The following is a 23,353-nucleotide window of genomic DNA, read 5'->3' as shown; positions in this document are numbered from 1 at the left end:
TATTTGCTTATTCTGGACATTTTATGTAAATGGAATCATTCAGAATCATTGTCTTTTTTAAAGGAAGGATAACTCTCTGTAATGGCAATTCCATTTGTATATGTTTTCTAGGCTATTTTAAGAATATAACTGAAGGATAAGGGGTAGGGTGAAAGGATTGCATTACGCCCTGACTATCAAATGATGATCTTTTGCTTTTTATTTTATTTTAGTCATCCTACAATGGCTGAATCACTAAGTGAATTTTGTGACAGTCTGGATGTTCTGGAGGCCAGTGACGAGGGTAAGTAACCCAATAAAACTTTGATAACCAGAATTAGATTTGTTCACTGTGTTTATTTAGCTCCTAGGACAAAGAAGCAAGGCACAAGAAAACAAGCTCAGATCATTAGACTAAGTCACGACGTTTACTTTTCAGTTTTCTAATTTCTTCTTTGTCACCTCCAACTCTGATGGTCAAAGATTTGCCTGAGGTCCTGCAATCTTCTTTGAAAATGGTTACCAGATTTTACTTACTAAGGCTTTTTCTGCTTCATCAGAAAAAAAGCAATCAGAACAGACCATGATCTGACAAATTCAACTGAGGTTTTACTGTAGATAGTAATTCAGATCTAAGCAAGAGATTAATTTGTTGAGGAGTAAAAGGAGGTAGAAACAAAAGATGCCTCCACAGGCTTCTGTTAAATAGGATTCAATTGACAAAAATTCTCTTTGGCAAAACTTACTTGTGTATCCCTTGCCTAAATTGTGGCGCAATCTGTGAGTGATAGGTGATCATGCATGGAACAATTAGAAAGGGAGGCAAATGTCACTAAACAATGATAAGCTTTACACACACACACACACACACACAGAATAAAAAAGAAATCATAAGATGTAATGTGAGACATTGAGTGTAAAGACAGAATTGAATTTAACAGTTTATTGGGTTGTTCTTCCATTCTTTTGCCAAGTTTTCTTTAGTGGTGTATGGTACAGAAAACTTTGTCTGGAAGAACAGAGGGGAATCTCCTTGTGGCTTCCTGGGGGCCTGGCTTCACACATGATGTGGGGCAGGGGATGCTGAGAGCCTGATCACGGATTCTTAATGGCAGTGCTAGGGTCTTCTTCATCTCTGTGTTATCATTGTTTAGTATTGTGTCAGAGAGAGACAGAGAGAGAGAGAGATTAGGTGCTCCAAAATATTAAATAAATGAATGAATGCATAAATGAGTAAAAGGCCTTCTCACCAAAGCAGACCCAACTACCAAACCAACTGACCTATCTTTTTGGATATGAACTAAACAGATGCCTACAAAAGAAGATGGCAGCACAGTACATCTTGATGAAGAGTGGTAGTAAGGAAATGCCTTTTCTCTGTTCTCAAGTTTTTTTTTGTTGTTGTTGTTGTTTTTTTTTTTTTTTTTGTAAGACTAAATATTTGAGTACGATTTTAGAAGTTTTAGAACTAGTCAGGGCTGGCCAGAGAATAAGGTGGCTGTTGGGAGGTTAAAGGGAGGAAAGCTTAGTTAGAAATGTTTTCTTTCCAGCTAGGCGCGGTGGCTCACGCCTGTAGTATCAGCACTTTGGGAGGCCGAGGTGGGTGGATCACTTGAGGTCAGGAGTTCAAGACGAGCCTGGCCAACATGGAGAAACCCTGTCTCTACTAAAAATATTTTTTAAAATTAGCTGGGTGTGGTTGCAGGACTCTGTAGTTCCAGCTACTTGGGAGGCTGGTTCCAGCTACTTGGGAGGCTGAGGCAAAAGAATCACTTGAACCTGGGAGGTGGAGGTGGCAGCGAGCCAAGATCACGCCACTGTACTCCAGCCTGGGCGACAGAGCAAGACTCCATCTCAAAAAAAATAAAAAAAATAAAAATTGCCGGGCGTGGTGGCTCATGCCTGTAATTCCAGCACTTGGGGAGGACGAGGTGGGCAGATCATGATGTCAGGAGATTGAGACCATCCTGTCTAACACGGTGAAACCCCGTCTCTACTAAAAATACAAAAAATTAGCCGGACATGGTGGCAGGCACCTGTAGTCCCAGCTTCTTGGGAGGCTGAGACAGGAGAATGGCGTGAACCCGGGAGGCAGAGGTTGCAGTGAGCCGAGATTGCGCCACTGCACTCCAGCCCGAATGACAGTGCGAGACTCCGTCTCGAAAAAAAAATAAAATAAAATAAGTTTTATTTCCAAGCAGCAATGCAAGAGAACAAGGTCATCATTATGCGATGCATTTTAAAAGCTCATTCAGTTCAATTCAGATGGGTTCCCTGTATGCATGGTGGATAAGCAAACATACAACTTAGAGGCAACCATTTCTCATTTGATTTAGCTGTGTTTTCTTCTCTGGAGAAAAAACAGTCTTCAATGAGCTGTTTTCTGGCATGTGACACACTGCAGACCCTGACTGGATGAGTATATTGAAAGCTACTTGCTGTTTGGGAATGCACAGTCTTTGGGCTTGGACAGGGAAATCAATGGCTTTGTTATAGAAGTCCAGACAGCTGTCACCTCTCAGCTGTCAGCTCACTGACTGCAACTGCTGTACCCTGTGATGACATAAGTTACCCAGTGTATAGGTGACCTATATAAACATTGCTGGGTACAAATGTGAGTTTTTACCCATACCTTCTGTCTAGATCTCTCTACCCTTTGTGCTTTTCGTAGATTTTGAAAAACAGCCTGTGGAGGGCTCAGCTGCTGGTGATTTAAAGGTGCCCCCACCACACTTTAAAAAATAAAGCTTCAAAGGCCAAATTTATAGACTTGAATATATGGCAACAATCTCAGATTCCATTAGAGTTTCAAAAGCAGCATAGCACGTAGACAGTATCCAGCTTTGTGTCTCACTCCCAGGGCTGAGACCAGGGCTTGTCTCCATACATGGGATAGCGGGGGTGGGGGGTGTTGGATACAGTTAGGGGTAGGGCGGTTTCCTAATGGAAAGTAGGCTGAAGACATAGACCCTTGCTGGTGACATTGTATGTCTGGCAGTGGGTTGTCACAAAGGCCGTATCCAGCTTTCAAGTCACTGACCTAGAGCAACAGCAGCCAACTTACCATGTTTGGCAGTTACCATCTCTCTGTGTCTCCCCAGCTCCCTGCTAACAAAGCTATACCACCACTACACTCAGAGCCACACTACAGGATGGAATGGAAACATTCTTTTCTTTCTGGGGTCCATAGTTAAAAGAGACACCCATTGCTTTAGCTGTTGTTGAATCCTTGCTGGAAAATAAGTTGTTGTTTCTGCCCAGAAAAGAATGGAAAATTGGGGGGAAATTGGACTATATGCATACTTAACTTTTAGCACTTGTTACAGTTCCAAAGTCACTAGTCATTTTGTTAATTTAGGAACATAAAAATGTGTTAATGTATAATTTTGTCCGCTCATACAATGATTATGTTTGTTGAATTCATTATTACAGCCTAAATAGTTTATTAGACATGTTTTTATCCAGTTATTCAGTGTTTATAGACTGTGTCACAAATGGAGCTACTAGCTGCTGACTCTCTTCTCCCTGTCTTTGCTGGATTATTAGAAGCAGGTTTGCAACTCAAATTCCCTAGCTTTGCTTTCCTCTCTTCCACTGTGGGATTTTGAAGCAAGAGGGGCAACAATTGCTGTGTTTCTAAATCTTCTGAGCATAAAGTTGTTCCCCTTTCAGAAGGCCAGAATGAGATCCACCTGTCAAGAATCAATAAATCGTCTGGGCACAGTAGCTCATACCTGTAATCCAGGCACCTTGGGAGGCAGAGGTGGAAGGATCTCACTTTGTTGCCCAGGAGAGAGTACAGTGGCATTGTCATAGCTCACTGCAGCTTCAACCTCCTGGGCTCGAGCAATCTCCCTGTTTCAGCCTCCTGAGTAGCTGGGCATACAGGCACTAACCACCACCCCCAGATAATTTTTTAAATTTTCAGTAGAGATGAGGTCTGGCTATGTTGATCAGACTGGTCTTGAACTCCTGAGCTCAAGCAATCCTCCTGCCTTGGCTTCCCAAAGTATGGGATTACAGGCGTGAGCCACCGTGCCCAGCCTTAAATATTTTATTATTGTAGAAATTAATTTTTTCTGAAAACATTTTTAAAAGGGATCTTGGAGAAAATATACATTTCCTGTTTCATTTTCATTTTTTATTCTTTCTCTCTTTAGGTAGAATTGCGAAGTTTTCCCAACCATGCCCCTATATAGGCACATTCTAGTAGATGAGAAATTGCCGAAGTCATCCAAAACAGAAATTACTTAAGCAGCAATTATCAAGCAAATAGTCCTATAATCTTTCGTTGCTCTATTCCATGCTGACTTCTGCCTCCAATTTTGCATATTGTACAGTTCACTATTCAGTTATAGATATGGGTCTGCTAATGAACACAGAATTGAATCCAGCCTTGATAAACAAGTAATTACTGAGTCCTAACACTAGCTCACATTTATTGAGCACTTACTACATGCCAGATCATATGCTAAGCTCTTTACCTATGTCATTTATAATTTGCATCAACTCCTATAAGGGCCAGTGTTTAAATTATAGTATGCTGAAAGATGACTCTGTTCAGTGGTCTCAAGTCAAGGGAAGTAACAAGCTGTGTTGGTATTCTGCGCCCCCACGTGGACACAGCTGTTACTGCATGCCTTGCACTGTGCTGGATGCTAAGGAGGGCTTGCCTGCAGCCTTGATGTGGGGGTAGTAGCCAAGACATAGGGAACTATAACTTATTTCTTTCTCACGGATACCCAGAACATGATTAGTACTTGACCTTAATAAATGTTTGTTGAATAGATGAATGAACGAATGAATGAGTAAGCTAAGAACATTCAGATGCAAAACTTGTGATGCTAACAGCCAAGTTTTAGGTGTTCAGAGGACAGAGAGAAGCATGAGTTTCACTGATTGGTGGGAAACTGGATTTAAGGCAGGCCTTGAAGTTTAGGAACCTTTACCCTGGCAGGCTCAGGAGCAATCGGTGCACAAATAGGTCATAGCGTTTCAGAGCTAAAGGAACTCTAGTTCAGCATTTCTCAAAGTGTGTTTTGCCAGACATTCTGCTTACACACATTGGGAGATAATATTGTTGCCTGGTTTCTTGGAACTTCACCATATACATAACCATTTTGAAGTTTCAGAAAAGTTTTGTTGAAAAGAAGACTACTGAACTTTGTCTAATCCAGAATTTTCCAGATTGACTGGACTACAGATCCCTGTCTCATGCAACAAACCTTATGAACATCCCTCTGAACACACTTTGGGAGATGCTGATCAGATGCAATCCTTTAATTTTCCTGCTGAGTCCCAGAGAGGTTGAGTGACCTACTCAAGGTCACAAAGCTAATTGATAGTGAATTTAAGCCTAGGATTCCAGAATTTTCTGACACTTGGATGGTGCTTTCCATTACACCATTAAGCCTTTCATGATGGCTGCTGCATTGGCAACTCCCTTGCCTGGACCCTTCATTGCCAGCACAGAATTGCTGTGCTGATGAGACCTTCTGGAGACCAGACAGTTGGGACTTGGAATGAGACAACTTAGTTGGCACTTTTTGCATGTGAAATCAATAAGAGCTAATTCCTTCCCTCTGAAGAATGCAGCACGAGCCCTCTCCCCCTTCTCCCCTTTAGTTTCTTAATAAGCACAATAAAAACATGTGCTTATTAAGAAACCAAAGAGGCCCAGCGTGGTGGCTCATGCCTGTAATCATAGCACTTTGGGAGGCCAAGGCGGGTGGATCACTTGAACCCAAGAGTTCAAGTTCGAGACTAGCCTGGGCAGCATGATGAAGTGTCATCTCTACAAAAAATACAAAAATTAGCCAGGTGTGGTGGTGCATGCCTATAGCGCCAGCTACTGGGGACGCTGAGGTGCGAGGATCGCTTGAGCCTAGGAGGTGGAAGTTGCAGTGGGCCGTGATCACGCCATCACACTCCAGCCTGGGTGATAGAGTAAGGCTCTGTCTCAAAATAAATAAATATATAAATAAATAAATAAATAAATAAAGCCCAAACAGAGAACATTAAGAGCATTTAAAGCTCACATTCCTCACTGCTGCCCTGGTAATTATTATAGATAGAGCAAACTCTCATTTATCTGCATGTGCAAAGGGCAGCAGCCCTGTAGATAATCCAAACCAATTGGCAAGAGCTGAAGAACACACACAATGATCATCTCTCTCTCTCTCTCTCACACACACACACACACACACACACACACACACACACACTCCTTGAAAAACTCTTTGGTATCTGATTTTGACATGCCTTTTACACAGGCAGCTTCTTCGCCTGGGCAGCTTTTTCTTCTTTCTGATTCCCAGCCATCTCCCTTGCTCATAAATTCCTTCCTCAAGGAAGTGTTCCTGGACTGCACTAATCAACCGCACTCACTCTTTGGGTCTGCATCCTTTGAGCACGCAGGCTGGGAAGTGTCAACTCCCACTTAGACTTGGATTTCTAAGGGTTCTGAAGTGTTTTTCTCATGTGGGAGCTTGGCTCTCCTATTGGATTGCAATGACTCCAGCCATTGGGGTAGAGTCAGAGGAGTACCAAGTGCTTTCGTTGGCTCAATCATTGCTTCACATGAATGAACTTCTTAGGACAAAGAAAGAGGTGTATATGTTAATAGCTGAAATTGAGAGGCAAGTGAATTCCTAGTGAGTTTGGCCTGAATAGAGGCTGCCCAGAGATCACAAGCTGTGGCCTGGGCTTCTCCTTTCACCAGTAACTCAGACACTTTGTTACTGAGTTATTAATGAATGTTGAAGGGTGCTGTCAGCATTGGGGTTGAGTCCAAGCTCTGCAGGCCACCTGGGTGGGATCACGGTCCTCGTTCCTGTCATGAAGGCCCTATTTCCTCTCCTGTCTTCCCTTCTACCATCACACTCTGTCTCATTTTCATTTTTCACTTCCAGGAAAGAAGAAATGCAAATTTAAAGCCCTTAAGAGCTTTTTTGGTAAGAAGAAGAGAAAAGAAGCTGAAGATACCCAGGAAGAAGAAATGCTAGAACTGAGCTCATCCCGCAGCAACATTAACATCTCTTCTCTGGAGCCTGCTCGAGAAAATCAACCAACTAAGGCCAGGTCAGCTCAGATGGGGTGGAGAGTGATGGGGAGACAGGAGAAGAGGCAGACAGTTGGATCTAGGTCACCTTTCGGCAGCCAAATCACCAGGGACACCAAGAGACCCCCACCTGTGGGGGCCAGGCTTGCAGCCATTGCCAATGCAGTCATGTCTGGGGTAGGGAGTGGTGCTTTTCTCTCTGTGCATATGCATGTTTGTTGTCTGAGCTGCACAGCTCAGTGGGTTGGAGCATGGCAAATGCATACCCCACTTCCCAAGAGCACTGAGTAAGAGGGTGCAGATATTCAGGGAAGCCCTGCCTGTCACAACAAAAATAACTTGAGATGTGGGGCCTGCAGCCAATGAGGACCTGAAGGCCTGTTTGATTTGGTAAGAAGGGCCTACATCATTCAGGAGGCTTGGTCTGGTTTGCTTGCCTGGCTCTCAGACTACAGATCTGGCCAAGATCTCATAACGAGTGATGAAAGCCTCATATAGTAAAGCTATCTAGCTGTGAGTGGGGTGGGTCATGAGCATGAAATCACTGTGTTGCTGTAAAAACACACACACAAACAAACAACCCAGATCCCTTTCTCCTTCCATCCCAGGAGACTAGGGGAAATGCTATAGTCACAGAGGGCATGGGGAAGACTGTTTCCAGCTACCACTGCCACCGCTATTCAGATATTCATTTGCAGCGCCCAAATTTCCACATCCTGTTGTGCGATCTGGACACCTAGGATCCCCAGCTGTCTCCCGATCAATCAAATCTCCCCCTATGAAGTTCTACTTAGGACTGTTCTCCTGGACTTAAATACCAGACTTATCTGGACTCCTCACAGAGCTCACCGGTCCTGCTGCCCATTCCAACCAGTCAAAACCTTCATGAGGCAGTTAGCTGACATGTTATACTGTCCCCAATACCTCCCCCAATACATTCTATAACATAATGGCCTCATAGTTATCATATACGGTTCCTTAAGAACAACCTTCATGAGTGCCTCCAGTGTGAGGAAGTTCAGATAGTCTTGCTGGAAGTAGGGGAGACGGTTTTGAAAGAGGGGCTTATGTAGTACCTCACAAGTAACACTATTATAGCCCATCGCCTTGCAGTGTTCAGTAAGTCTAAGACTAGCCCTGCTAAAACCTGGAGGTCGGTCAGGGAGGGGCATTCAGGTTTACTATCTCTGCTAAAGTTCTACATTTCTCCCTCTTACTTGTTCCTTCCTTTCCAGAAGTGTGTGTACACGTGAACGAGAGAGAGAGAGAAAGAGAGAGAGAGAAGGTGGGGATTTAACTTAGGGAGTCTGAAGATCACCCCTGATCTCAGTCTTTTGCTTAATGTGCTAGGGGAAGAAACCCTGGAAAATGTCACTCTGGAGAAGGGATATCAGCTTTCTTCATTCACTGAAGCAATCAATCATAACAAAACTTATGACCAGCCTTCCCCTGGCCTGTACTATAGGGCCAGCATCTATTTCCAAGACTGTATTAAGCTGTATCTGATGGAATGGACAAATCCCGTTCCTTCATTTGATTTCTTAATGAGTGATGTTATAATAATATACTTCACTGCCCTTAAAGGCTGAGATTTTGTTTGTGATTTTTAATTTATTTTTTCTTTTCACCTCCAGGGAACAGATCAATGAGCACTAGATATGTTAAGTGGACAAGAGTTTTCATTTCTGACAAACTTGGCCACAATTGGTGCTAATTTAATCTTTTGATCAGGGAGGGCTTGGCACGATAGAGCCAATTCAACAGCTTCACTCTGGTTAATGCACAGCATGGAAATGAGAGACATTTCTAAGCCCACTCACAGCCCAAGATTTCCTCTCAGTTTTTTTGCACAAAGCAGAGGAGGCAAGGTAGTCACAGATGCTACACTGGTTCTGAACCTCTGAGCCAGAAGATCATAGAGCAGCAGTGAATGAAAGCATGTTATGTGTGCATACTGAGCATATGCGTGTATATAGAGATGTCTGGGAACATTACTCTCTCAATGCTGAGTCAATCATATATATGCCCATTAAGTGTTTATCTAGAGAGTCACAGTAATTTTCTGCTGGACTGCTGTTTTATAAAGCAGACTACGTTGCTTCCAACACCAGGGCCACCCGGATAGCAGAGTTTTATAGGGAAAAGGTAAATAGGAGTTTAGTAAAAAGTAGCAGACATCTCTCTCCTCTCCTCTCTTGTTGGCCCACAAGCCATCTTAGAGTGGGTTCTGTTTTGATCCCCATAACATGAGATTGTCCTTATAGTGTGTCATTATCAAATATATCCATATGAAGGCCCCACTGGCTCATAAAGACAGGGCGGGTGCTAGCTCCACAATGCCCAAGCTGCTACTCTAGTTACCATTTAAAGATATTTTTTAAGTGCCAACATATATGTATTGTTTTGTAATAAAGACAATAAGTACAAAAAGGGCATTTAAACATTTTAAAGTTTATTTTATCTGTTTTTAAACATGGCTATCCCTCCCTAAAAGAAATCCTGTACCAATTAACAGTTTTCCCCCTAAATAACCACTAATCTACTTTTTGTCTCTATAAATTTGTTTATTCTGGATATTTCATGTACGTAGAATCATACAAAGGTTGTTTCACTTAGCATGTTTTCACATGTTGTAGCATGTATCAGCTTACTTGCTTTTTTAATTCTTTTCTTCCTTTATTTTTTTTGTGTCTAATCTCATCTCTTGTATACATATACACATTTTTTCCTACCTAACAGGAATAACTTTGTTATTTAAAATTTTTATGTTTCTATATAACAGCTTTCTTGAAATGTCATTCACATACTACAAAGTTCTACCTTTTAGAGTGTGCAGCTATCACTATTACCCAATTTTAGGACATTTCATCACCCTAAAAAGAAACCCTGCACCCAGTAGCAGTAATTTTCCATTCCCCTCTCCTCTTTCAAACCACTGATCTGCTTTCTGCCTCTATGGATTTGCCTATTGTGAACATTTCACATGAATGGAATTATACAATATGTGGCTATTTTTGACTGGCTTCCCTTCACTTAGTATGTTTTCAAGGGTCATTCATTTAAAATCATGCATCAAGAACTTGATTTCTTTTTTTGGTAGCAGTTTTATTGAGATATAATTCATATATTATACAATTAAACCACTTAAATGGTAAAATTCAACATTTTTTTTTTGTAAATCCACAGAGTTGTACAATCATCATCATAATAAATTTTAGAACTTTTCCATCACCTCAAAAATAAACTCCTGTACCCATTGACCAGTCCTCCCTATTCAACCTTCCCCCGACGCCCGCCAGGCCCTAGAAATCATTAATCTGCTTTCTGTCTCTGTGGAGTTAACCTATTCTGGACATTTCACATGAATGGAATGTGATCTTTTCTTACTGACTTCTTGTACTCAGTATAATGTTTTTAAGGTTCATTAATGTTGTAGCGTGTATCAGAATTTCATCCTTTTTGCTACTGAATAGTAGTCCGTTGCATGACTATACCACATTTTATCCATTCATCAGTTAATGGATATTTGAGTTGTTCCACCTTTTGGATATTGTGAATAATACTGCTATGAACATTTGTGTACAAGTTTTGGGGCAGATATGTGTTTTTATTTCTCTGGGGTATATGCCTAGGAGTGGAATTGTTGAGTCAAATGGTCGTTATATATTTAACCTTTTGAGGCACTGCTAGACTGTTTTCCAAAGTGGCTGGACCATTTTAACACCAGCAATATATGGGGGCACCACCAGCACTGTATGGGTGTTCCAATTTCTCCACAGCCTTGCCAATGCTTGTTATTATCTGAACTGAATTTTCGATTCTAGCCATTCTACTGGGTGTGAAATGGCATCTCATTATGGTGTTGATTTGTTTTTCCCTGCCAGCTGGTGATGTTGAGGATCTTTTCATGTACTTGTTGGCCTTTTGTATATCTTTGGAAAAGATATTTGTATATCTTTCTTGTTTGGAGAAATGTCTATTCATATCATTTTTTTCATTTTCTAATTGGGTTATTTAAATTTTTATTATTGAATTCCTTAAGAATTCAGTAAAAAGAATTCCTATTAGTAAGAAAGAGTTCTTTATATGTTTCAGATCCAAGACTCTTATCAGATATATAATTTGCAAATATATTCTTCCATTATGTGGGTCATCTTTTCATTTTCTTGCTAGTAACCTTTGATGCACGAACATTTTTAATTTTGATGAAATCTATTTGTATTAGTCCGTTCTCACTGCTATAAAGAACTACTTGAGACTGGGTAATTTATAAAGAAAAGAGGTTTAATTGACTCACAGTTCAATCATGGCAGAGGGTAAAGGGGAAGCAAGGCACATCTTACATGGTGGCAGTAGAGACAGAGTGCAAGCAGGGAACTGCCACACACTTTTAAGCCATTAGCTCTCATGATAACTCACTCACTATCACGAGAACAGCATGGAGGAAACTGCCCCCATGATCCAATCACCTTCCACCAAGTCCCTCCCTCAACATGTGGGGATTACAATTTGACATGAAATTTGAGTGGGGACACAGAACCAAACCATGTCACTATTTATCTATTTTTTTTTCTTTTGTTACTTGAGCTTTTGGTGTCATATCTAAAAATCTGTTGCCAAATCCAAGATCACAAAGATTTAATCCTATGTTTTTTCTAAGAATGTTATAGTTTTAGCTCTCATATTTAGGCCTTTAATCCATTTTGAGTTAATTTTTAAAATTACACTTTAAGTTCTGGGATACATGTGCAGAACGTGCAGGTTTGTTACATAGGTATACACGTGCCATGGTGGTTTGCTGTACACATGAACCCATCATCTACATTAGGTATTTCTCCTAATGCTATCCCTCCCCTAGCCCTCCACTCCCCAACAGGCCCCAGTGTATGATGTACCCCTCCCTGTGTCCATGTGTTCTCATTGTTCAGCTCCCACTTATGAGTGATAACATGCGGTGTTTGGTTTTCTATTCCTGTGTTAGTCTGCTGAGAATGATGGTTTCCAGCTTCATCCATGTCCCTGCAAAAGACATGAGCTCATTCTTGTTTATGACTGCATAGTATTCCATGGTGTATATGTGCCACATTTTCTCTATCCAGTCTATCATTGATAAGCACTTGGGTTGGTTCCAAGTCTTTGCTATTGTGAATAGTGCTGCAATAAACATACATGTGCATGTGTCTTTATAGTATTTTTATATATGGTGTGAGATAAAGGTCCAACTTAATTCTTTTGCATGTGGATACCCAGTTGCTCCAGCACCATATGTTGAAGAGACTATTCTTTTTTCATTGAATAGTCTTGGTACCCTTGCTGAAAATCAACCATAGACGTATAGGTCCATTTCTGAACTCTCAACTCTATTCCATTGATCTATATGTCTATCTTTATGCTAGTGCTACACTGTCTTGATTACTGTAGTTTTACAGTAAGCTTTGAAATTGAAGTATAAGTTATCCAACTGTGTTCCTCTTGTTCAAGATTATTTTGGCTATTTGTGGTCCCTTGCATTTCACTATGAATTTTAAGATCAATTTTCCGGAAAAAAAAAAAAAAGCCAGCAGGAATTTCAATAGGAATTGCACTGAATCTGTAGATCACTTTGTGAAGTGCTGCCATCTTAATAAGTTTAAGTCTTCCAATGAATGAACATGGGATTTCCTTTCATTTATGCAGGCCTTTGGCATTTTTCTCATCAGTGTCTTACAGTTTTCAGATTATGAGTTTTGCACATCTTTTGTTAAATTTACTTTCATGTTTTTATTCTTTTGTTGCTATTGTAAATGGAAGTGTTTTCTTAATTTCATTTTCAAGTTGTTCATTGCAAGTGTATAGAAATACAATTTTTGTATATCATTCTTGTATCCTTCAACTTAGATGAATTCGTTTATTAGTCCTAGTCATTTTTAGTGTGTTCATTAAGAGTTTTATATACACAATTACGTCATCTGTGAATAGAGATAATTTCACTTCTTCCTTTCCATTCTGGATGGCATTAATTTCACTTTCTTACCTAATTTCCCTGTCTATAATCTCCCATACACTGTTGAATAGAAATGATAAAAGCAGTCATCCTTGTCTTGTTCCTGATCTTAGGGGGAATACATCCAGCCTTTCACCATGATATTAGCCGTGATTTGTCACAGATATCTTCTATCAGGATTGAGTGCATTTATCATGGAAGGGTGCTGAATTTTATGAATTTTTTTTCTGCATCTATTGAAATGGTCATATAGTTTTTGTTTCTATTCTATTGATATAGTGTTTGGCATTCACTGCTTTTCACACATTAAGCCGATCATTCCTTGTAAATCCTACTTTGTCGTGGTATATAATTCTTTTTATATGCTGTTGGATTCAGTTCGTGAGTGTTTTATTGAGGATTTTTGCATCTGTGTTCATAAGAGATATTGGTCTGTAGTTTGCTCTTCCTGTGATGTCTTTGGTTGAAATTTTTAAAAGGTAAAATACATTACCACACTCCAAAAAGGAGTCTTTCATGTCTTTAGCCTTTCATTTGTTTTTCTCTTTCTTCTGATTTTTCTTAACATGTAATTATCATCAACCTGGTACCATTCCCAATCAGAAGGTATTTTCATCTGGATTTAGTAAGCTTGGGGAAGGGAGGGGCAGGTGGTACATAGGATGACTTTGAAAATAGGATAGATATATTGTAGAGCTCTTGTGTGAAAGGGAAAGGATCTGATGAATGAAAGCCTCCTGTATCTGAGAAGATCTTTGATATTTTTTTAAATCAAACCAAAAACACTAGAGAAAAATTTGGGTGTGAAAGATCTTTTATAATTCTCACTGTAATAATAGCAAAACTCATGGCCTTTCCTCCCATTCCCTAGAATTGCCACTATTGAATTATATACTTTAAATGGGCAAAATGTATGATATATAAACCATATCTCAGTAAGACTGTTATGTAAAAAGGATATATGCTCATAATGTAAAAAGTAAAATTATACAGAAGGACATGAAGTGGAAAATGAACATTTCCTTCCTGTCCCTAATGTGTCATTCCTCAGAGGGAACCACCTCTAACAATTTGTGGATATCCTTCTAGATTTTTTTCTTTGAATATGAACTATATATGTGTGTATATATTAAATGGGGCCATACCATTATTTTTTTTCACTTACTATCTCATGAGCCGCTTTCTATGTCAGCACATATGCATCCCTGCTCTCCTTCTGAGGTATCTATGGTAGGGCCATATTATGAACATACATTTGTCTTCAGTTCCCATGGCCCTTGGGTTGCTTTTACAAGACCTTTCCTTTCTGTCCAGGGTCAAGAGCAGCATGGGGAGCAAAGCCCTATCCCATGATAGCATCTTCATGTTGGGTCCTGAGCCTGAAAGATCAGCAAGTAAAATGTGTCCTTCTATGGATCCCCAGAGAGGCAGACCTCGGCAGGTAATAGTGGACTCGAGCATCAGTGTCTAATTGAACTACTTCTCTTCTGTTCCCTACTCTAACCCTGCCAAAATTAAAAGGAGTGGAAACTTGATTCTGCTTCTCAGCTGATCCTGCCCCCACAGGGCTGTTGTAAGCCTTGAGTGACAGAATGTATAAATATATAATGTGCCTAATACCTGGCACACAGCGTTGATTAGTGTTGCCATATTCACTTCTTTTTTATTTTATTTTATTTTAATTTTTTGAAACAGATCTCACCCTGTCACCCAGGCTGGAGTGCAATGGCATGATCATGGCTCACTGCAGCCTCAACTTCCCAGGCTCAGGTGATCCTCGCACCTCAGCTTCCCGAGTAGTTGGGACTACAGGCCTGTAACGCCTGGATGATTTTTTGGTACTTTTTGTGGAGACAGGGTTTCACCATGTTGCCCAGGCTGGTCTCAAACTCCTGGGCCCAAGCAACCCTCCCGCCTTGGCCTCCCAAAGTGCTGGGATTACACGCGTGAGCCACTGTGCCTGGCCTATATTCACTTATCTTAACATACCATAAGAATAATTATTTTGACAGCAACATTCCACTGTTTATATGCTGGCATACCAATCCTCAAGTTTTTCTCTCTCTCTTACACAGAGATCCCGTATTTCCAGAACTCTGCCTAAACCTAGGAGTAGTGTGCCTGGAGTTGTGTCTGGAGCCATGTTAGGAGCTGTGCTTCAAAATGTGCCTACAAGTGCATTCTGGGTTACTGGCCCCAAGATCACTGAGGTAACAAAGTGGAATTGTTCCGAGCATGGGCAGCTCAGTCAGAAATCAGAAATGGACAGATCTATGCTTGAATTCTTACTCTGCTGCTTACTGGCTGTGTGACCCCTGGACTAGTTGATTAACTTCTCTGAGCCTTCTTTTCCTCATCTACAGTGGTTATAATATTAACATCTACCTCAAAGGGTTGCTTGTGAGGATTGAATGAAGACTCAGAGAAGTTAAAGATAGTGCTCAAGCTCACCCTGGTAGTAAGTTGTAGACTTGGAAATCTGACCCAGGTGTATTAAACTCAAACCCCATGATCTTTCCATTACCCCAAGATACTCAACTTCTTTATACCTGCCTGGAGAGAAAGAAGGGTACACCTTAGTGCCTACGTAATGTAGCATCTTGCCTCCAGCTAATCCTAAATTTATGGTAGGGATCCATTACTCAGTCAGACTATATCTGTGATCCAGAAATGCTTCAGGGGGAGCTGGAGATATTGTCAAGGAGACAACCCTTAACAGCTGTCTTCCCCATCTCAGCCTGAGGGTGGAATTATGCCCAAGGGTCCCTGTGTAAGTGGGAAAGCCACACAAGGAGGAGACCCTTCTCCACTGGAGATATGATTATTTTCCATTTGGCAAAAGGTAAGTGGGGCTTATTTCTGACATGCCTGCTAAGACCCCACATCTCTCACTCTGGTTTCCTTTCTTCTGGATCCATTAGCTATACAGGAGAAAACACTGAGATAGACACTAATAGTGTTGACCCTAAAGTTGTTAAGCAGCCCCTAGGGTCAGAAGACTGTTGCCCTCTTGTACTACAGCAGGAAAAGTCACTTCCGTGAACTATTCAATCTTCAGTTTTAAACATCAACACAAGCTTTCACTCACCGCCATAGTTACACTCCCTGCAGCCTCACGACCATGACCAAGTGGCACAGGGTTCTCACATTCAGAAAGAGGAAACTGGTTGCTTGGACTCCTCCATCTTTCCCCTCCTCTCTTAGTCCCAGCAACAGAGAGACTCATATAGCAGAGATATTCCATTTTTTAAAAAAAATTATTGTTTTGTGAAAGTTAAAGGAAAATATTCTAGGGGCATTACTTCTCACAAGGAAGTGGTTGGGGAAGGCCACAATAGCCTAAAGGCAAGCTTTCTTAAATGTTTGGTTTGGGCCTACACCTCACACTTTTGGCCTGATCCCTTAGTTGATACCCTGGAAAACAAGGTTGAAGACAGCATAGGGTATTAATAGGACCTAAGTAATCAACAACCAACCTGACCTTTGCATGGGAAACTTCCCTTAAGTACCAAAATGACAACTCCAAATGGAAGGATGGTTGATAGCATTAAGTCAAGGGTCCTGACACCCAGTGCTACATAAAAGCTGGGGCAAGCATGGAATTGGCCAGTGGGATCAATTCCCTTGAAGGGGCAGGATTCTAATGGATTAAGTGACATTCAGAACAACTAGGAGGTTGTGAAAGAAGAAATCCAGGTATACAGTTATGTCAGAAATACTGACACTGAACCAATTTTATTTCCTGCCAGATTTTTACCTGATGTCCCATCTGAAGTGTTAGGAATGTGGATGCCTACATTACTCTCCAAGACATTTTCTGTTCCCTTTATTTGAGTACAAATAGTTAAAAAGATATAATGGCAGATTATTAGCATCTTGCTGTTGTTGAATCAAATTGAATTTAGTCATTTAAGAAACTGAGACTTCAAAACAATTTTTCTTACTGCTCACGGTCTTGACTGTCCCTCAGCCCTTCTTAAGGAAGCAGGCACACCATCTATTCCGGTTGTTGCCTTTAAACATCTTGAACTTGGCCTTCAGTATGGGCGCTCCCTTTTCTGGCCCTTATAATTAGGAGACACCAGTTCACAGTGATCAAGAACAAGGGTTATCAAGCTGGACAGACCTTTCAAATGCTTGCTCTGCCACTGGGAGAATTAGGGGAAGTTACATCATCTCTCAAACTTCGTTTTCCCCATCCGTAAAACGGAGCCCACAATAGCAAATGCTTTAAAGAATTGTTGTGAGGCTTCAGTGAGATGTATCTATGGAGAGCATTCCCTGCTTAGCACACCGTAAGCCCTTAGTAAAAGTTAGTTGTCATTATTGTAGTTATTATTAATAAAGCTGGGCTTGGAGTTGGTTGATATGGCCTCTCCCCAAGAGCTCCCAATGGGGCCTGGTAGTAATAAGGAAGCACTGGAGAACCTGGCCAGGAGCACCCCAGGAGCATAACCTTGGTAAGCTTCACTGTGGCCCCTTCTTTGGCTATAGTGTCTGAAGGCTGTCTGCCCTGAGCTGAGCAGAGTCTACAACAGAAGCAAGCATGTCAGCTTCATGACAGCAATAATTTGTTTTGTTTATTGTTGTAGGCCCATTTCCTGGAATGGGATGTAATGCATTGTAGATGCTTAGCCAGTGTTTGTTAAACATAAAAAGCAGGGATTCTGACCCACATCAAGAGGACCATGGCAGGGACCACTGCCTCAAATTCAAGTGTACCATTTTCTTCAAAATGGAATCAACTAAACTGTCTGCTGAATCCCAAGGAAAATCCAAATGATCAATTTTTGTCCCTTTAGGAAACCATTCCGTAGATTTTCTTTAAAATCTATAGATTTTAAAATTCTGTAGATTTTCTTTAAAATCCCAGAAAGTCATTCTTGACAGGATTAAGATAAGCAACAAACACAGTCAAGATTCAATCCAAATAATTCATGGAATAATAGGAGCAAAGAGTGTAGTTTGGATGCCAATTCCAGGTCATAACTCAAAGATTCGCCTCTACGAGAACTGGACTTCCAAAGTCAAATTCAGACATTAAAAGAAAGATCAGAACTAAATAAGATTTGTATTTAACATCAGTAAGGAGATAACATCAGGATTCTGATTTTTCACGAACAAGCAATTTGAAGTTTCTGTCTTTGGGGATTGGCAAAAGTGTGCAGCACCCCAGAGGGGAAATCAAGGCTAGTAGTCTTTGGTTTGAGTAGGTATTAGAAATGAAGACGGGAAGGTAGGAAATTCTTCCCTGGGCTTATTTTTTTCACTTTGGATTCTTAGTTCTTCAACCAACTTTGGATTCCTTTCTCTTATTAAAGAATAAGAGAAAATCACTAATTTGAGGGAGAGCGCACAGGTTTTAACTTGTTCCTTCTATTCTCCCTCTTGACAGAACCCACCATCACGCCAACGCCGACTCAGCATCATCCCACCTGTTATCCAACCTGACATAATTTCTAAGAACTTGGTAGAAATCTCTCTCGATGATGAGTCACCCAAGAATCCACAAAAGAAGGCTTTACCACATGAGAGTTTGACAGCCACTCAGGTGAGTATATATTAAGGGGTAGGTTGAGGGGGCTCACAGATCAGAGGCATAATTTCTTCTTGTGTCATCTATTCTCCCGCTGGAGCTCAACACTAGGGGGATGATTGGGGAAGGAGCTGACATTCTTGGCTTTTGATTTGCATGGTGGTTTTCCATCCAATTCTACAAACCAAATAATCACCTTTTTAATGTATAAGCAAGAGAAGATAGTATTTTGGAAAAAATAAGTTTGCAGATGTTTTGAGTTATTTCATGAAGATAAAAATAGAGACTTTTACTGAAGCATAGTCTCTACACTTTGAAATCCAGAAAATATCAGAGGTTAGGGCATATAATATTGTTTGACACATATCCATGTGAAAAATCAGCTGACACATGAGAGGGTGATGTGTCTATTTCATACGTCTAGGTTTGTCAACCAGATAATATCAATCAGCGTACAGTAGTGCGTGCCCGTATCAACACTTCCATTCTCAAACTAATGTGTGTTTAATTGAATTGGTTGTTGGTGAACTTGAAAGGGCTCTGAGAGTGAAGTAGAGTTTAGAATGATTAACCTTTGGAAATAAAAAGTAAACAGAAACCTAATTTTTAAGGAAGAGAATTGACCAGTCAGAACAAAACTCTATTTTGGTGTTAAAAGATCCTATGAAGTGAAGCAGCCCTCAGTTAGATATGTCAACAGAGAAACAAATTAGGTTAAAACCAAAGTTAAAGCACAGACTGGTAGTAGGTGGATGGATGCTTATTGTTTTATGAATCTGGGTTATGACTACAAGTATTTTCTGCAGGATGCCACTAAATCAGATTAATTGGGATGCATAATCTGAATTAGTGGAAGAATTGAATTAGATAACATTTTTTATTGTGGTAAAATACAGATCACATAAAATTTATCATTTTAACCATTTTAAAGTATACAATTCAGTGACAGTACATACATTCACAATGTGATGCAATCATCACCACTATCAAGGTCCAGAACCTGTTTGGTTCTCCCAAATGCAAGCCCAGTTCCTATTGAGCAGTCATTCACCATTCGTATCTCCCACCAGCCCCTGACAACAAGTATTCTGCTTTCTATCTCTGTACTTGCCTACTCTGGATATTTCATGTAAATGGAATCATACAATATGTGGCTTTTGTGTTAACTTCTTCCACTTAGCATAATGTGTTTGAGGTTCATCCATGTCATGACATTTATCAGTACTTCATTTCTATTTATGATTAAATAACATTTCATTATATGGATGTACCACGTTTTGTTTAGCCATTCATCCATTGATAGACACTTGTGTCCTATCTACCTTTTGGTTATTGTGTATAGTGCTATTATGAACATTCGTGTACGAATTTTTGTTTGAACACCTGTTTTCAATTCTTTTGGGTATATACCTGGAGTGGAATTGCTGGGTTATATGGTAATTCTATGTTTAATCAAACCGTTTTCCCCAACAGCAGTACCGCTTTACATTACACTTGTTAGGTTTCTGTTTTAAAAAAATTATAGTCATGCTAGTGGGTGTGAAATAGTATCTCATTGTGGTTTTGATTTGCATTTCTCTAGTAAATAATGATGTTAAGTATCTTTTCATGTGCTTGTTAGCCATTTGTGTATCTTCTTTGGAGAAATATCGATTTCTCCTTTGCCCATTTATTAATTGGGTTATTTATCTTTTTGTTGTTGAGTTTGTAAACCAGAAAAGTACCTAAGACAAATTGTCAGAAACAATTTGAAAATTTTATTTTGCCATGGTTAAGGATGCGCACCTGGGAGGCAGGTCTGTACCTTTCTCTAAAGATGATTTTGAGGACTTCAGTGTTTAAAGGGGAAAAGGTGGATATTGGGGAAAGATGAACACAATTTTAAAAGGTGTGGGAAGATAAGAGACAAATAGTTGCGTTTGAGTCTTTGATCAGTCTTTCACTGAATACACAATTTACATATGAGAGGGGATAGAGAAATGGTCACTTATGTCTTCATCTTCCTCAGTGAATCTGCATTTTTACATCACAAGAAGCAATCAAATATGCATTTGTCTCAGGTGAGCAGAGGGATGAGTTTGAGTTTTGTCCTTTGTTCCACACCTGTGAAGATAAGCTGTCAATATACCTTGTCAGGGTAAAATTCTTAAAAGTTTAAAGTTTGGGCTGATTAAATTCCCTGGCCTCAGTCACATTGCAGGGTAAATGCTGGTAGTTAACATTTGGGGGTTAAGTTATTCCACTGAATTGGCTAATAAGGAGTTAATTTAGAGTGCTACAAGTTTGCCTCTTTTTGTAATGTCTCATGCTTTACCTGGATGACTTACACCATAATTCCACAGCATTGTATACAAATAAGTCTCTGAAGCACAGAGCCATCTTTTTTTTTAAGCAATCCTCTGCTGCGTATGCCTGTAGTCTCAGATACTCAGGAGACTGAGGCAGGAAGATCACTTGAGGTTAGGAACTTGAGGCTGTAGTGCGCTATGATCATGCCTGTGTGTAGTCACCGTACTTCCACCTGGGCAATGTAGTGAGACTCTGTCTCTAAAATAAAATAAAATTTTAGTTTTAAAATCCTCTAATACATCAAAGGAGAACATAATGCTCCTTCCCCCATGATTGCACAAAAATTTACAACTTTCAAAGTGATTTTCCATATATAGTTACATTCAATTCTCTCAGTAACTCTGTAAAGCAGATAGGAAAGACTCTCATTGTAGATGAAAAAAAATTGAGGTTCAGAGAGGTGAAGTGACTTGGCCAAGGCCACAGAGCCAATCAAAGATAGAGCTGGGGCTTGACCCCAGGACTCCTGACCAAATCCATAGCACTTTTCACTGAACTATGTGGCCTCTAGCAGTCATCTAACTTTGTATAACCAATGCCCAGCAATAGCAACAACAGCTAACATTTATCAAGACTTTCTTAAGTAACGGGCACTATGTTAAGCACTTTCCTTGTATAATTTTATTTAATCTTTACAACAACAAACCAAAGTATGTATTACGATTATTCCCATTTTACAGACATGAAAACTGAGGCTTAAAAGGGCTAGGGAACCTGCTCAAGGTCAGACGGCCAATAAATTGTAGAGCTAGGATGTCATATTCAGGCCTATTTGGTTTCAAAGTCCATGTTCTTATTCTCTATACTAGTTAAGAAATTGAAGAGATTGTGACAGAAGGGGGAGGGGGCTGCAGGGAATATCAGAAATTCCACCTTCAAGAACTTTCAAGTTGGCAAAAATATTGACCACAACAACTTTAAGTAACACAGATTTTGAATGAAGCAGCAGCTGTGCAGGAACTCTCAGGAATGGGCACTTTGCCACACCCAGGGAGTTAAAATCCCTACAGTCATTACTGGGTCTCACACTCTGTGCCAGTACCTCTTGGTGCAGAAGTTTCCCACCAAGAACCACTTTTCCCACCAAGAATTGCTTATTCTTGTGGAGATAGACACATACTTTTAGTTTTGACTCACATAGAACCCAACTCTCCAACATCCCAGTGTCAGTTTCAGAATGTATTTTTTCCCAGAGTGACAGCTTTATGGGCCAAATGCTTGACGAAATCTGGGCCTAAACAGCCACCTGGTAATCCCCTTATTTAAGACATTACAATCAGAGCTTTCCTTTGTCTCAAGAAGACAGTCAACCTTCTCTCTGTCCCTGCTCAAAAGGGGAAAACCCTAGCATCATACAACAGAAAAATAAATCATTAAAAAGTACTACCAAAATGTGCATTATTGACTAAACTCCTTTGCACTGGGTCTAGAAACTTGACAGAAGGGAAAAAAGAAGTGAAAATGTGTTATTATTTTCCAAAGAGAAGCCCTTATCCCAGCTAACAGCAAAGAAATGTCCAGCTCTCTAATAACCAGTGCTGAAGAATCCTTTCCCCTGGCCTGAGGTCCAACCCAGGTTCCTTATCTAAGATGATTCTGGATTAGTAGGTACCAGGCTGGGCGCGTCTCCCAGATGTTGAGGCACGAGAAGCCCATTTAATTCCAGATATTAATCTGAAGATGTCTGTGCTAAACTCTCTCTGAAACACAGGAGAAGAAATGAAAACATCTCAGCCATACTTAATAATACGCATAATGGACCAAATGTTTTCCCTTATAAGTGGGAGCTAAATAATGTGTACACAGTGGACATAGAGTGTGGAAAATAAACACTGGAGATTTGGAAGGGTGGGAGCGAGGGAGGAGGGTGAGGGATGATAAATTGCTTAATGGGCACAATGTATATTATTTGGGTGATGGTTACAGTAAAAGTAAAAGCTCAGACTTCACCTCTATGCGACATATCCATGTAACAAACTACACTTCTACCCCTTACATTTATACAAACGAAAAAATAATATGCAGATTGGGTTCGGACAGGGTATGTCGGCTGTCAGAGTGCATGGAAGGAGAAGTAGGGTTGGAGGGGAGTGAGGATGGAAAAGTAGAGAAAGGTGTCCCACTTTCTCCACTTGTTTTTCTTTCAGAATTCTGCCAGGAAGGGATTCTATTTGCTTTTCTTGGGTAACTCATAAAATCCTGTAGTTGGCTCCTGTGGTAACTTTTTTTTTTAAAGACAGTCTCGCTCTGTCGCCCAGGCTGGAATGCAGTGGCGCAATCTCAGCTCACTGCAACCTCCGCCTCCCGGGTTCAAGCAATTCTCCTGCTTCGGCCCCCTCGAGTAGCTGGGACTACAGGTGTGCACCACCATGCCTGGCTATTTGTGTGTGTGTGTGTGTATTTTTAGTAGAGACGGGGTTTCACTGTGTTAGCCAGGATGGTGTCC

General features: G+C 40.5%; 1 protein-coding gene across 1 annotated transcript in view; it reads left to right on the top strand.

Annotated features, from left to right (window-relative positions):
* The window catches only part of KIAA1210 (KIAA1210 ortholog), an 80,330-nt gene that overhangs the window by 28,511 nt on the left and 28,466 nt on the right, over window positions 1-23,353 (top strand). Inside the window, 5 exon segments of the mRNA XM_011977142.1 lie at window positions 213-283; window positions 6,891-7,059; window positions 14,337-14,463; window positions 15,098-15,232; window positions 18,418-18,573. Of these exon segments, the coding sequence (XP_011832532.1) occupies window positions 213-283; window positions 6,891-7,059; window positions 14,337-14,463; window positions 15,098-15,232; window positions 18,418-18,573 (658 nt within the window).

The sequence above is a fragment of the Mandrillus leucophaeus genome, unplaced genomic scaffold, assembly GCF_000951045.1.
Source record: "Mandrillus leucophaeus isolate KB7577 unplaced genomic scaffold, Mleu.le_1.0 Scaffold174, whole genome shotgun sequence".
Lineage (NCBI taxonomy): Eukaryota > Metazoa > Chordata > Mammalia > Primates > Cercopithecidae > Mandrillus > Mandrillus leucophaeus.
The sequence above is the reverse complement of the archived record's forward strand: the minus strand, read 5'-3'. Positions and strand labels throughout refer to the sequence as shown.